The sequence below is a fragment of the Leptonotus elevatus genome, chromosome 2, assembly GCF_054856555.1.
Source record: "Leptonotus elevatus isolate MCC_2025b chromosome 2, RoL_Lele_1.0, whole genome shotgun sequence".
NCBI classification, from domain to species: domain Eukaryota; kingdom Metazoa; phylum Chordata; class Actinopteri; order Syngnathiformes; family Syngnathidae; genus Leptonotus; species Leptonotus elevatus.
In genome coordinates this window covers 35225637-35242271 of record NC_141240.1, presented here as the reverse complement: position 1 = coordinate 35242271, position 16635 = coordinate 35225637, and the positions used below count along the sequence as shown (strand labels likewise).

General features: G+C 42.2%; 2 protein-coding genes across 2 annotated transcripts in view; one reads left to right on the top strand and one right to left on the bottom strand.

The window, feature by feature from the left end:
- zbtb46 (zinc finger and BTB domain containing 46) overlaps window positions 1–4461 on the top strand; it is an 85555-nt gene extending 81094 nt beyond the window's left edge. The window contains exons 5-6 of the mRNA XM_086068539.1: window positions 493–668; window positions 2054–4461. Of these exons, the coding sequence (XP_085924665.1) occupies window positions 493–668; window positions 2054–2491 (614 nt within the window). The 3' untranslated portion in view covers window positions 2492–4461. The remainder of the gene's footprint in view (window positions 1–492; window positions 669–2053) is intronic.
- A 2837-nt stretch (window positions 4462–7298) lies between these two features.
- The window catches only part of slc2a4rg (SLC2A4 regulator), a 43572-nt gene continuing 34235 nt past the window's right edge, over window positions 7299–16635 (bottom strand). The window contains exon 8 of the mRNA XM_086069076.1: window positions 7299–16513. Coding sequence (XP_085925202.1) covers window positions 16402–16513 — 112 coding nt within the window. The 3' untranslated portion in view covers window positions 7299–16401. The remainder of the gene's footprint in view (window positions 16514–16635) is intronic.

Sequence of the window (16635 nt, the reverse complement as noted above, 5' to 3'; positions counted from 1 at the left end):
GTCACACACACACACTCGTGTCTCACGCGCACACTTCACCTCTCCTAATTACCATTTAAGACTCAGCTGGAGTAATCCTAGACTTTGCCTCACCTGACCTTTACCTTAGATGTACAACTCGTGTTTTTTTTTTTTTTTCATTACCTTGGGTCCCCCTCAGCCCACCTGTGTGTTTTTATGTGTGTTGTCTGTCGCAGAAACATCTAAAGTCCACTGAATGTCGTGCCAGTGTTTGTAGCATCTCTTTTCTGTAGATGCTTTAGTATAGTGCAAGAACTGTTGCCAGGGCAACCGTAGCGTTGAGTGGGTTGGGGGTGGCCATGGGGATTGATGCTACATTTATTTTGTCCACCACCCTGCTAATTAAGTGGAATCACGGACGACTGATGGCTTTATTTCAAAGAGATGTATTCAAGGCTAATCATTTTTTTCTTTACCTCTACAAACCCCGTGCCCCCCCCCCCCCCCCTCCTTACCCCCTTGTCCCTGCAGTGAATGATTTCACGGTGATCCGTAAAAAGTTCAAGTGCCCCTACTGCAGCTTCTCGGCCATGCACCAGTGCATCCTCAAGAGGCACATGCGCTCCCACACGGGCGAGAGGCCCTACCCGTGCGAAATCTGCGGCAAGAAGTTCACCAGGAGGGAACACATGAAGAGGCACACGCTGGTGAGTGCCGTTGCGGTATGGCCAATAGGGGGCGGTCTCGCGCAAAAAGCTTTGCGAGCCCAAGCAGCCCGTATTGTTTGTGGAGGAATTCGCGTCCTTCTTCTTCTCCACAAACAATTACATTTGTGAGACACGAATCATGAGCTAAAACACGCCGAACACCTCAAGCCTGGTGACAAATTTGATATTTTAAAGTTTTTGTACACAGCTACAAAAAAAATGGGTCTGTAGCACCCCCTATATAAGACGCTAACTTCAAAATGATGTTTACCAAATACAGTAATACATTGACGGCAATGCTAATAGCCTTAGCTCACTTTTACTTTGAAGTTCGCCCACGTCGTGGCGTGATGGCTAGCTTGACATTGTAGTTGCGACCAACATCAACACAGCGCCATACCAAACTCATGCTCAATCGCTAATTTAGGACGCTAAGAAAACCGCTAATTAATGACGGCGTCATTGTATGACACGGCAGAAGTCTCTGACGCAAGTGGCTAGCGGCTAGCTGTTAGCATGACCAATGCGCATGAGTGTCTAGCTGCCGGCTGGTAAGTAAGTTTGACAGCTGGTACCTGACTTAAATTTTTTTTTCAATATTTTAGGCCAAGGCTACTTAGTAATTCACTCTCCATGTTTAAAGGAATGAATGTGCCTTCAATTGCACGTTTGTTTTTAATTTAATGAAAGAAGGCGTTTTACAAAATAAATGAAGACACTAAATCCTACACAGCTATATTAGAAATTTAGAATAGATTTTTTTTTTTTTACAAAATAAATGAAGACAAAGTATTATTTATCTATCTTTTTTTAAATTTTTTGCTGATCCTAAAAATGATCCGATCTGTGACTCAAATCCGTGATCCGATCCGTGACTTTTGTGATCCGTTGCACCACTACGAGCTGCTCATGCGCACTTGGAGTACTTGTAGCACGTCGCCGTTGAGTTTCGGATTCAGCCATTCATCGTCGTAAGGCCGAAGTAAGGCCGGCTGCAGACACTGATGAAGATGACGACGAAGATGAGCTCGCACATTCCCGTCGTTTGGCTTCTACTTTTCGAGAAGATCCTTGAATACGCCTTTTAAGTTTTCGATTTTATGACGGAGGCGGGGCGGGCATCAAATTTCGTGTTTCGTTCATTCCTTATAAATAAAGCAATCTCCGTTGTATGATTTACTGACAGCTACAAAAATTGAGATACGACAACTTTAGAAGCAATATTATGCACTGCACTTAATGTGATTAAATCTACGGCCGGAATGCAGTATGGTTGATTTTAAAATCTATTTTTATATAGAATACAAACCAAATTACAAATTGTCTCCTTGAATACAACATTTGTACTTACTTCTTGTACTCGTGGATGTGTTTCCACTTTGCAGGTTCACAGTAAAGACAAGAAGTACGTGTGTAAAGTGTGCAGCCGCGTGTTCATGTCAGCGGCCAGCGTCGGCATCAAACACGGCTCCCGGCGCCACGGCGTCTGCGTGGACTGCTCCGGTCGCGGCATGGCGGCGCTGCTGGACCACAACGGCGAAGCGGGCGGAGACATCTCGCCCGAGGAGGAGTTGTACCCGGGCGAGCGCTTCCACGACGACCAGGCCGAGTGCGACGGCGACGGCGAGGAGGAGATGATGGCCGAAGGCGACGGCGAGACGACGGGCGAAGGGGAGGACGACGCCGCCGCCAAGTGGAAGGAGGCCGGCATGGCGGCGGAGACGCGCCGGGCGCTGGACAACGAGAAGGAGGAGAGCGACTCGTCGGCGCAGGAGGGCGAGCCGCCTAACGGGAGCGAGAGGGACTTTGCGTGGATCTCCTAAAAGATGGCCACCTCCTGTTTGCGGCTCCACAAGCAACCTGTGAGGATCTTTCAAGGGATCTCTTGAACCCGCGGCGGCGGCGGCCAGGCGGAAACGTGGCGACGAGTTCTAAGTAACAGAAACTGACAGTCTTTTTCTGCTTACCTCCTTTTACCTCTGATGCAGTTTTGCTCCTTCACTCTCTTTGAGACGGAGGCCGACAAAATGGCGGACGCTGGCCATCACAATCACCATGGAAACCAGGGATCACTGTGAACAGGAAGTGGTCCCCCTCCATGTCCTCTTTTGTCTCCTCAATCAACTTCTTTTCGCTCTCCAATCTATTGCAAAGCTCCACGTGTCAGGAGGCGGGCGGGCGGGCGGGTCCGCAGTGTGCCGTCGGACCGAGTCCCACTGCCACAGACTTGCACTTTATTGACGCTGACTCTGATCCAAGCAAGTGAGCTTGACAATTAGAAATTTGTCATCTGTTGGTGAACAACTCGGTGAGCGCACGTACCTTTAAAGACCGACGTCCTCTTGACTGTTATCGCCACATCCGAATAACTGATCCATCTTTTTTGTCTTTGGTCGCCTTTGCCCTCCAAATTCAAGTAGGAGGGGGGATTTTATTTGTCCTTCAGTTTGGTTCAAGTTGTGTGGAGCTTGTACATATAATTGTTTGGAATCAAAATGGACGTTAGGCGCTCGGCGAATGCGAGCAAAAGTCTGCCTTTGTTCATCCCCTTGACTTTTGTTTTTCTCCTCACCCTCTTTTGGCTCAGTTTTTTCAGGGGTGTTTTTGGGGGGGGGGGGGGTCAAGGATGAAGGCAAAAAGAGGTGGAAAATGTGTGGAAAAGTTGTTGTCGGCTATTTATTGGATGTATGTTTCTTTCTTTTTTTTCACGCTGGCGTGTGGTCTAGGGATGTAACGATAACGGCAATATCACGATATTAAAATTTCCACGATATCATCGTCATGTTACGATATTAAAAGCAGCACAGCTATTAAAAAAGGTCGAGATGTTTTCCATTTTTTGCAGTTCCAGCACCCTCTGGTGGTTAATTTATTAGTGCAGTTTCATTTTAACGACACGTTTTAGCCACCTAAGTTTAAGATGCACGCGAATGGCAAGATGAAGGGGAACGCAACACGGCGGAGTTCCTCCACAAATTGTTATGTACAAAAACACATTCAATTTGCTCCCGAAAACATCAATACGTTCTATTTTAAATATTACCGCGCTCCCAAAGACGTATTTTTATGTTTTTTTATGCTAGAGCATACAAAAGGCTTTCATGCAGCCTCTGAACTGAAGAGAACGCTTGAAGCAATGGTAGTTGTTACAAAAAAAGGGCCAGCAGGTGCAAAAAAAGCTATTTTCCCCGCGGTTTTAAACTGATTTGTGTAAATCATAAAAGTATTTTACAGTATCTTAAGTTTTTATACTGTATTGTGAGCTTCTAGCTTCTTTTTTTTTCTTTTTTTTTTTTATAACACCATCGTTTTCACAATAACATGATAAATATCGTAACGGGACATTTGGATATCGTTGCACCCCTACTGTGTGTGTGTGTGTGTGTGTGTGTGTGTGCGTGTGTGTGTGTGTGACTTATGCAAGGATGCTCGCAAAGTCTTTATTGCTTTCCTAAGATGGTTGCAATGTTTTTACCGTACGGTCCTGAAAACTGGAGTGAGGCGGATGACAAGTCTTATTATGATTATCACAACTATGATTACTGTGGTTGATGTTACTATTATTCATTATTATTATTATTATTATTATTATTATTAAGTGCTGGATGCTAAGCTTTGTTGTGTTTTAATTTGAGGATGTTTTATAAATTGTCTAATTTGAAAAAAAAAAAAAATCAAAACAAAAAAAGAGCTTTTATACTTTGCCTTGTTGTGGACGGCAAGCCATGAGGCTTTTCTCAAACTTTTTATTGTGCAAGTTGATGCTTTTTCTGTCGTGTTTGCTTTTTTTCTACTTGGGATGGGGAGCGGGGGGGGGGTGTGGGGGGGGGGGCACTGTTAACCGTCTGTTTGATATGGATTGCGACATATATTCTGCACATGCTTTTTGCATCACTAATGTACACTAATTGATGAATATTGAACCAAAAACAATCTAGTACCTTGTATACAGAAGTGCTTTTGTTCCATAGTGTGTGTGCGTGCGCGTGTTTTTGGAAATATTTTGTTGTGCTTTCGTTGTTCTTTTGTCACGCTTTGATAAACTGCACACGTTTGTTGTTGTTGTGACTGTGAAGGGGTCCAAATGTCACATGATGACGAACAATCAAAGGAGGCAAGCAGCTCGACGAGCGCTTTTGTGACTGCGAGTGAGGCATCAGGCAGGCCTCTCGCGCTCCGAACCCGTGCCGCGGGACGCACTTGCACCTTCGTCACCCGCTTGATTTGATTTGTTATTTATTGTCTTTTTGTTGGAACCCGCTTCTCAGATAGTGACGGGATTGGATTTCATTGAATGTTCGCCATGGGTTCTGTGTGTGCGTATGCGCGTGTGTGCGTGGGAGACCCCTGCACTCTTCTCCGAACCTCAACCTCATACCGGGTCAGGAAAAAAAACGTCCGCCATCCACCTCCTGAAATATGTGCCTCGATGACCCGTTGACCTTTGCTCGCTTGTGAGACAAGTCTGCCGATGCTCCAGCGAGATCAGAAGAGAGAAAAAAAAAAGACAAATTCCAGACAAATCCAGTTTTTCCTTGCCGTCGAGTGCTGACGAGCGCGAGATGATGACGAGACGGCGGCGGTCTAATTTGCATGCGTTCCCGTGTCGGTTTCGTCATACCAAAGCGACGTCTTGGGCGTCCGCGTCCAACTCTCATTCCACGCAATGCGAAACTGGAACCGTTTGCTCTGGTGCAAAGGATTATGGGTAATTCTCGAACGTTGACAAATCCTCATTTTTGCTTGATTCACACGTGCAACTCATGAAGCCATAGACATGTATGGGTGGGTCGATAGTATACTATATTTCAAAGTTGCCGCTTTTTACTTTTAGAGTTTGTTCTTCTACTAAGAGTGACGTGTGTATACCTTCATATATATGAATTTATATGACTATGATATTTATTTTCTCAACTTTAAGAGAGGGTCTTTGATTTGTACAAGGTCGCACTTGAAGCTTGAGCTTTGCTTATTTTCACTGGGAATATTGTTCAATATGAAACAGACTTTATATTGATGAGATTAAATCTGTGTTTGTAACAAAATGTGTTGAAATAATCGCCCCCAAAAAAACAACAACAATCTGTCCTGTCTTTTTTTCGGTTTTTTGTTTGTTTTGTGTTTTGGGCAGACTAAGTGCTCTTGTGCAAATAGTTTTGGGTTGCAAGTTCTGATCACTCAACGTTTTTCCAGTCAACCGTGAGCCTCCAGTTTTGATGTTGGCAAGCTAATGTCATGTTTAGTGGAAGAATTAGCTTGACTTTTATTTGCAAAAATCAATCAGTCTCAATAAATTTTGAAATTGCTGCTGTAAAAACAAGTTTCATGTGTGCTCTTTTATTTTGATTATATTGTTTAGTGCACACTACTGTCCACAAGAGGGCGCAAAAGACACGTCAAGCAATTTTGCCTGAGCAGAGTTGCCGAGTACTGATTCGACTCTGTACATGAGCAAAATGAATTTTTACTAAAAAATGCTATTCTCCACACACATACTAATCCCCCAAAAATGTTGCATGCCGATTTTTATGACCAAAATGCTATATTTGCTATTGATAACAACACCTTTCCTGTGTGTGCTGTTTCATATGACACAAATTAGGGTCTTAAAAGTCAGTTTAGGGTTTCAAAGTAGGGTTTTGCAGATTGTATTTATTTTTACACAGTTCACTCGTGTATTGATTTATCTTTATCTTATTCTGATTGTATTTATTTGTAGGCTTTTTACCTGTAATTTTACTTCACTCATTTTTTTTATTTTTTATCTTATTCTGTTTTAGCTCCAGTGTTCCTCACTAAGGGACCGTTGACGCTGGGAGCTGTGATTGGCTTTGGCTGCGGGGTTGCCGCCGCTGTAGGGGTTAGGGCTGGGCTCCTCCCAGCTGGGGGGCTGGTGTGGACGCGCCCCAGGGATGGCATATCTTTACTTCTGTAGCAAATGGTAGTTTTTGGTCCTGTTTTTATGTTGTAATCTTACCAAAAATAAGTATATTGAAGTATATACCTGAAGTATACTCAAAATTAGGTTACTTTTCTTGTACTTATTGGAAGTGTACTCCACTAAGTAAATGTTAAATGTACTTGTAAGAAGGGCTCCAAATTAATTTTTTTTTTTTTTGAAGCAGTACCAACAGTATGTCTATATGGCAGTATGTTACGTGTCGTATATAAATACACTGATTCTGAAACGTATAGTAAAATTAATTTACTTACTCCCACACCAGCGTTCATTCAGCCTCAAGTCAAAGGTCTGAAACTGCCGAGGCACCATTTTTTTTTTTACCACGATCATTAAAAATCCATCTACAAGTACATAACAAATTGTAAATATATACTTAATTTATATACTTAAGTATACTTTTACTAAAATGGGCCAATTTAGTAAAAAGTTGACTTTTAGTACAAGAATAAGTTTATTTTCAAGTATACATAAAGTATACTCTATATTATGTACTCAAAGTATACTTTTTGGTAAGGGTGGGTGCAAGGAAGGAGGGTTTTAAAATCAGATTAGGATTAGTAGTGCAAAAGCCTTATGAGCTACTTTTAAAATGAACGTCCAGACACCTTGCGCAATCCTGCTGTGCATCCGCTCGTACGACTTTCTCAACGCGAATAACAAATCTTGACTTTTGTTCCATTTCCTTTTTATTTTCTCATCCTCACATGATAGATGAGGCGATCACATGATCAGCATCACACATGATGCTCAGCCATCGGCGCTTGACATTCATATTGTACAAAAACTCCTGGCAAAGTCTCCCGCTGGCCGTGATGATGATGATGATGATGACGAAGACGAAGCCGACCGTCGACAATGCATCCCGCGTGGTCTGGCAGACGTTGGAACATTTATTCCATAGCCTTGATATCCAGGTTGTGCTTTTCCCCCCTATTAAGTGTACTAGTAAAATGACTGTCCTGTATTTTTTTTTCAACTAATAGTGCATACTAGTACAACCTTAAACTGGATTGACTCATGTCACCCCCCCTCCCCCCACTCCACTCCGACACTACTAGTACAATCGTAAGCTGTGCGTCAGTATTGAAATCCATCTTAAAGTCCGTGTAAGGAGCAGGACAACATTGCCATATTGAGAAGACAACGACATGATACTAGTTAAGCCAAACTGTGCACGAGTTGATAACCTCACTATTGGACTATTGTGCACTACAAGGCTCTACTAGTAGCACCTAAATGCCCACTAGTGCTTTGCCTCAGTAACATGTAGTTGTGTACTAGCAGTAGTAGGACACATTTGTAGCAAAACAAATACATGTTACTAGTGAGCCCCCTGGACCCAACATTCATTCGACTACTGTCCTGAATTTAGTGAGGACTAGTAGTGCCACTTTTGTCGCACTAGTACACATGAAACCAAATTAGAAAAGCAAAACAAAAACACCTACTGTGCTGCACTAGTAACACGCCCTTTATTCTCACTAACAGAACAATCTTAGGATTGTAGAACTACATGAAACAAGCGATGCAAATAAGTGCACTAGTTGGCAACCTGACTAAACTACTGTGCACTAGTAACACTTGTATGCTCTTCATCCTCTCTTGTAGAACAACTTTGTCACTCTCGTATGACATGTTACTAATGAGGAACTGCAACTATAGCTAGACAACTAAATGACTGTGGTGCACTAGTAGCCACCTGAACCATACCGATAGCACCGAAAGGCCCGCTAGTAGTGTTACCATACGCGTAGTTCTAACACTATTATGCCCAAATTGTTGTACTAGTGTGCAGAAAATGCCACATAGTGTTGAGGGAAAGTGAAGTTCTAATACCGGAACATACTGGATATCAAGGATATTGATTGAATGCTCCACGCGTTTCCATGGCGACGGGCATGTTTACATTTTAGTAACACATGACTGTACAGGGAGAGGAATAACAAAAAGCCCTTCAGATATCGTATCTGCGAAGCAAACGTGCGAAATGACCTCAAAACTCAAGCGGACAAAAATCAATCAATCAATCAATCAATCAAAAAAAAAAAATGCTCGCCAACCACGAGAGAAAAAAAACGTGAGAGACGAAAGGAAGGAAGCGAGCGTAGCTGCCATTGTGATGCGTTATGTTCCATTTGGAGAAGCTTTGCTGCTGATGCGCATAAAAACTGACATTCAAAAAAAATAAAAAAACGCACAATTGTGACATATTTGGAATAAAAATGTATACGGTGGCATCCTTGGTGCACATTTGAAGGGTTCCGTTAGCTTAATGTGCTGGTGGGGGGGGGGGGGGGGGAGTCACAATAAAGCTGGAGGGGAAAAACCGAGATGAAAAAGGAAAGAAGGGTACTACGGAAAGCCAGTCTAATATCCATGTACTAGTAGCCTCTTTGGCCTCACGAGCAAGATCATTTGGCACACTAGACCTGAAGACGGATACCAAAAAATTACTTTTTAATATCCGTGATTCATCTGATATCCTCACTGATAGTCCTACTAGTGAAGCACTAGATGTTAACAAATTAGGGTCACTAGTAGTAAGCAGGTGTCATTTAGCGCAGTTTAGCCTCACTAGTAACATGTAATTGTTCTACTGGAGTAGCAAGTTGAGGATAAAGCGATAACTAGTACATGGACTTCTAGGTGGATATTCTTGATTTTTTTTTGACATCCACATCATTAGTGCTACTAGTGAAGCGCTACGTGTTAACAACTGATAAAATGTTGGGTCACTAGTAGTAAGCAGGTGTCATTTAGTGCAGTTTTGCCTCACTAGTAACGTAGTTGTTCTGCTAGTATGCCAAAGCTGTCTTGCGGGTCCTCGTAGTGAAACACTAGATGCGAACAGAGAATTTTAACATGTCACTAGTAGCACACAGTTATCAACTAGTGCAGTTTTACCTCACTAGTAACAGGTAGATCTACTAGTCAAAAAGTTGTCTTCCTCATAGTGAAGCGCTAAATACTAACTAATTTTATCATGTCACTAGTAGCACACAGTTATCAACTAGTGCAGTTTTGCCTCACTAGTAACGTAGTTGTTCTGCTAGTATGCCAAAGCTGTCTTGCGGGTCCTCATAGTGAAACACTAGATGCAAACAGAGAATTTTAACATGTCACTAGTAGCACACAGTTGTCAACTAGTGCAGTTTTGCAACATGTAGTTGTCTTACTAGAGAAGAAAAGTTGAGGACAAAGCAAGGACTAGTACATGGACCTTAACTCATTCACCCGTAGCCATTTTCACTGAAGCAACCCCCTTCACTCCCGGCCGGTTTACTGGATTTTGACTGATTTTGCAAGGCCCACACAATATTGTGTTCTATTGCTATAAAAACATAGAACCTACCAAAAGAAATATTAGAGTCTCTTCTTCCATCAGGAAGAAAATGTATATTTGTATATTTTCCCGTTTTGCAGCAAAATAGCATCAGAATATACCTAAGTTTCATCATTATTTACAAACCTGTTAAAAACTGTGGGTAAATTAGCTTGTTTTGCAACATGGCCCTGGTTGATCTCTTATACTCTGCTGCCACCTACTGGCCGTTTCTTTTGTAATAACTACCACTGCTTCAATCATTCTCTTCAGTTCAGAGGCTGCATCAAAACCTTCTGTATGATCTAGCATTTAAAAAACAGATGCATACGTCTTTGGGAGCATGGTAATATCTAAAATAGAACATATTTATACGTTTTTGGGAGCAAACGAGTTAAGGAGATGGAAGAAATGCTCAAACAGCTTTCCATAGTGGTCGTGAGGAAGACCCCAAAAAAGCTTCATTCCGTCTGTTGGGATGTGCAAGGCGGGAAGACGACTGCCGCTTGCTTGTCCTGCCTTGCAAACAACTTGACGACACAATAATAATAATAATAATACAAAAATAAAAACAAAAAACAAAGCAGAGCTAGCGTGCAGAAGTTCACGTGAACGTTTGTCCCAACGTCGAGCAATACTGCGCGGATGCCGCCGTCCCGTATGACGTAAGGACGCCACAGCGGCGTTGAAACGTTTGGATGCCAAAGTCACGAGCAGAGGCGGTACACAAACAAACAAAACAACTTTTATTTTTGTAAGTTTTACATTCAACAGGTTTTTTTTTTTTTTTTTTTTTCTCCCCGTGTCCTCAAAGCTAACAAAAAAAAAAAGATCTTAAAGCGCAAGTCAAGTCAGAAATGTTCTTTGCAATCAAATGTTTGATGCGCCCCGCACGAGTTTAAACACGGGATTGTGATTAATATTTGTTTTTGTGGGATAGAAATTAAGCAGCAAAATACATCCGTTATTATTCATCTCAGGCGGCGGCCATTTCGCCGCTTTTGCTGTCCACTGAAGATGACATCACAGCAAGCTGAGACCTCAGGCAATGTGATGTCCTTTTCAGTCGAAGGCAAAACGGACGTCTGAGACGGATACTTAATTCAAATTCCACCACGTTTAATTGGAACGCCGCTTTTAGCCTAGCGGGTTAGCATAAAACATATCGTCAAGAATCCTTTTCACTCGACCCCCCCCCCCCCCCCCTGAAGACTTACCCACCCATTTTGAGCCATCCAAAGAGGCAGACATTTTATTTTGTACCGCCCCCTACTGTCAAGCTCGTGTAAGAAAGCATTGTGAACATCACATGACCAAACCGAGAGAAAAGGTGAGTAGTGACGTTCACAATTTCAATTTTAGTCGAGAGAGACGGTGGCAAAAAGTGAATAAAATGCCGGCCTCCTTAAGGTGGCTGAAAACCTGGTGATTAAGTCATATTAATTTAAAAAGTGGGGGCACATAGAACACATTCTTGTAAAATAAATGTTTCGACTTGACTTCTACTTTAATGTATGTTCACAACAGCTTCTCAAATCAACGTAAAAAAAAATATTCGGAGCATCTGTGCTGTAAAAAAAAAGAAAAGAAAAAAGTTTCCTTTTAATATAAGAAAGAAACAACAACAACAAAATATATGAAAATGCGTCAGGGTTCGCTTTATGCTGCATATGTACAAAAACAAAAGTCCTGAAGCTGTCCGTCTCTCGTGTCCGCTAACGCCAACCGACGCTCGCCATTGGCGCGCTCCCGTCGTCTTTGTGTGTGTGTCAATGAATCACGATTGGCAAAAACAAGCAAGCTCGGTTCGACGCGGTCAAAGTGACACCGCGGCGGGCTTGATCGTCACCGGCCACTTTAGTGCAACACAAAAAAGGAGGAGCGCGACACGCTTGAGCTACACGTGCTGGTGGAGGAAGATGGAAAAAAAGTGCTTGCTCAAAAGTCCCAGGGCCGATGTGGGGTACCGGCACGCACGTAGCGCGCAGCTCAGCTGCATACGTGGAAGTGCAATCGCCACGTAAATCAGGGGTGTCCAAAACCCGGCCCCACGTCCATTTTTATTTTTTTTACTCTAACATTTGACGTGGCCCTCAAAAAGTTCAAAAATGGATGAATGAAAATGTGGCTGGCCAAGGCAAGCGCATCCTCCATGGGTGCGACGGCTACAAAATTGCTTTCATAAGCGCTTTTCTACAGATGCAAAGATGCAAAGGAACTATTTACAGCCAAAAGAGCAAGAAAATGTTGGTTGTACACTGTGGTGCCTTGAGATGCGAGTTGAATTTGTTACATGACCTTGGTTGTAAGTCAAAACACTCATATTTTGAATGATCTTTTCCGACTGAAATGAACCAAATTGCCATTATTAATCCGTTCCAGCTTCCCCCCCAAAAAACACAAAACAATTATTGTAACGTGTATTTTAGCTCATTTACTGCCATTGACGGCTAAAGACGTCAAAAATGAATTTGAAGTATTTCTATTAGTTTTCCACTTTTGTTAATAAGATTATGAAAACCTAAGAAAAAAATATATATATTGTACATTTAGAACAGATATAAAATTTGTGATTAATCGTGAATTATTGAAGTCATGTGATTAATTACAATGAAAAAATTAATAATTGTATTTAATCGCATTACTTCACTAATTAACTCATGATTAATCACACATTTTATATCTGTTCAATAAAAAAATTTAGGTTTTCACACTCTTGTTAACAAAAGTGGAAAAAATATATAACTAATAGAAATAGTTCAAATTAATTTTTGACGTCTATAGCCGTCAATGGCAGCGAATCAGTTAATAAGGAAACAGATTATACTCTACTCGACGACAAATAGTTTTTGTGGATTACAGAGAAGCTATGTCAATCGCCATGTATACTCTATGTGTTTATCTGTATGATACTGCCCCCTGGTGGCTATTGTTGGCACAGCAGAAGGAGCAACACCGTCCATTGAATTGGAGCAAAAAAATGTGGCCAAAAAAAAAAGTTTAAATCTTAACATTCTGTTGAAGTATGTCATTAATATTGGCTCTTTTAATGTAATATAATAGATTTTATTTATTTAATTTTTATTTATTTTTTACAAATTAATTAAAAGCCTTTTCCATTCATTTTAATTTGGGAAAGATGATTTGAAATAAAAGTGTTATGAGCCACTGATGTGATCATGGACAGAAGTGAACTCTTATCTCAAGGAACCACAGTTCGAAACTACATTTCGCAACTTAACTTCATATTTTGTGCTCAGGTAAAACCACGTCTTACATAAAAATATGGCTTTGGTGCCAAGCGCATATGTTGAACTAAGAGGAGCTTCATTTTGTCAGGCCATAACTTTGTCTAATAAAAAAAAAAAAAAGTGCTTTGCCGCAATATTGTGGCTTTTACATTACAAACGAGTTAGTGTGGGGTCAATTTGGATTGATTGGTTGCTTTTAGTGTCTTGAATAAATTAAGTCGAACAATAACAAAATGGCCTTGTATCTTTTGATGTATGTGTATGCGGCCTTTTGTGGCAAAAGTTTGGACACCCCTGTTTGACGCACATGCTGGTGGAGGAGATCGATGTACAAGTGCTTGTCTATGTTGGTGACAAGTGGTATGAGCGCGCACACACACACACGCACATCGGGAGTCATGCGAGGCGGTGGGAAGCGCAATCACGGTGCCGGCGAAGGTCCGAGGATGGTGAAGAAAGGTCAGAATCAAGCACAGGACAGCTCACCAGTTGGTACTGCAGTGGTGGGAACGCGACCAACATAAAAAAACTAAAAAAAAAACGGGCCTGATCATTTCAGCTGATGAGGACCACAAAGTGAAGATGACGAAGATGATGATGATGATGAGAGGCTTTTCAACCCCAATCCCTGACGTCTCATTTCTCACATCGGGCAGCTGCCCTCAAACACCATTTTTTGGGGGAAACGGAACAATCTCTTGGAAATCGCGTGTGTACAGAAAATGCAGAAGCAAAAAAAAAAAACGTGTCTGCGCAGTGCAATGTAGTGCAATTGGATTCAGGTCAGGATATCTTTCCTTTTTCTTATGTTCTTATCATTGGCACTTTGTGAGGTTTCTGTCCGTTTCGAGCTCAGCCAATCACAGGACGAGAGAGAGTTAGCTTATCATTTCACTGGACTAAAAAACAAAAAAACAAAACGTGGAGCAAGACCAGACGGGAACTGACGAGATACGATGCGTGCACTTGGGCAGGCATCAAGAGAGGAAAGGGGATGTTTCCATGGCAACAGAGGTCAAAGGTCACAGGGCACCTGCTCGGATAAGCATGTGTATGTGTCGCGTTTCCATGATGATGGCGGTCCCCAAAAAATGTTTTTGATCCTCCGTCACTGTGCCAGTTTCTAAAATTCCAAAATAAGCAACAATTAAGTCAAATAAAAGAAGGAAGACAATCTAACTTGCTAAAGAGGGGATACGTCAAGAGCTTCGTGGGTCGTTCAATGAAGGAATTATACAATAATTAGCAAAACATGTCAATCTTTAGGGGGGGGGGGGGGGTGTAACAAACTACAGAGATAAGCAAATGTTTCATCTACTTTCGTCACGAAAATCACCAACGAGAGCCTTTCGGCTTCATTTAGCCAATCACAAAGCTGCCTGATACTTGAATAGAAATGTCTCGATTGTCATTGGCTGTTATTCTCAAATAGATTTGTCATTCAATAAAGAAAATCCCCTCATTAACTCATCTAAAAATCTATCAGCAAGGTGTAATCTGGGAAAAAATGTTTTTTTTTATATATATATAAATCAAGTAAAATGAAAAATTTGAATCGTTTGAACGTAACAACTCATATCACTTCAAGGATTAAAAACACAAGAAATGTCCCGGCTGGCTTACAAACAGGAAGGGATGGCGGGCTCACTACGTACAGTGGACAGAGAAAGTCTACACACCCCTGTTCAGATGCTAGAGTTTGCCACATCCGAAAATGAAATGAAGACAAATTATTGATGTGACCTTTTAACCCGTACAACTCAATTGGAACAAACTTTTCAAGAGGCCAAAATGATGGTCAAAATAAAGCTTCATGAATCACTAACAATATTTTTTTGTCCTCTCCGCTGTTGCTCTTGGTTTAAAGATAAAGGCTAGTAAGCAGTTCAATAGAAATTGCACTACAAATATCGCAAGTGCTTCATGAAGCTTCATTTGTCCATCACTACTTAACACTTAAGACAGATCTCATTTTTTGTCTCACTGGACTTGTACAGGATCTACAGTCGATCCCAATAACAATGGAAACTGTTTTAAACGCGCTCTCATTTTTTTCTATCACAGAAACCTGGCATTCGAGCATGGGTGTGTAGACTTATTATATCCGCCGTACATCAGCCGAACGGGGTTGCGTGCGCGGGAGGGGGGGGGGGGGGTTCGAAAGGGCAGTTACGTACGTATAATTCACGGTGACGAGAAACAATCTCTTGTCAGAATCTCACAACATCAGCTGTCAAATGAAAAACAAAGAAAACCCGAACTTTTCCGCCTCCACTCGCTCACCTCAACGACGACAACGGCAAAGCAAGAAAGACAAATATTCAACGAGTTGTAATCCTGCTGATTGCACGGCGCAACTGCAAGTTGCTTCAGCACGTCCACGCTGAAAATAAACTCTATAAGAAACATTTCCTCACTCTCAGGCTTACAGTGATACTCGTAAAAAGTCGACTCCATTCTTCAAGGTGCTTATCTTTACATTAAAGAAGAGGCGGGAAATATATTTTTTTATACTCTGTACATCTCTTGAGCACGTTTTGGAAGGCGGGAGGGGAGAAATCGTATTTTTGTACCACGTGGCGTGAGGGTTTTTGTGCATCGTTGCAAAATGTGACGATAAATGTCTAGGTAGCGGTTAAATGAAAGGTTGAAAGAATGGACAGGTGGAAGAGGCGTGTAACGCCGGCGTCCGCGACGGCTGCGGCAAAACTGACCACGGTCGGACGTGGCTGCGACTCAACGGTTGTGGATCGGCCGTCTTTTCAACAGTGACACCGATACGCTACGAAGGTTTGTCAACTCGTCAACAATAGCTTACAATGCTGCTAGTGTGACCAACTCGGTATACCAAAAATAGTCGTTTTACACATTGAGTGGAAAAAAGTGAAAAATCTGAAAGCTCCGAATTCAAATGGAAGTTTCTGTCCCCCTGTTTTTTTTTTTTTTATCAACAGTGAGCGAGTGAAAAGTCTCAGTCTTAAGAAAGAAAGTTTCAAAACCAGCAGAAAGTTCCTTTTTCTCCATTTTTTGTTTTTCTCGTGTGTAATGAGTAGAGAGAGCAAAGTCAAACCTCCCGTTGCTCTGCAGGAGGCAGCGCTGAGAAGCAGAAGAAGAAGAAGCCTGCCCCAGCGCCAAATAGCGGAGCTGGTCTTGCCGGCCAAAGGGGGGCGGGGAGACTGAAAATGGGGAGGGCGCTCTTTAGTCGGTGAATCTCTGACAGGCCTTCTTCCAGCGACAGGCCGTGCACCACATCTCTTTCTTCTCCATGCCGTACACCTTTCGGCACTTCTTGGCCTCCCCGCGCGGTTTCCTTCGGGACGGCACACGTGAAAGCTTTTAGTGTACAACCAAATGCTCGCTGCACATGTAGAACCAGGGCTCACCTGGCATGGGTTGCCGGCGAGCAATTTGAAAGTGGAAACATTTGCAGAG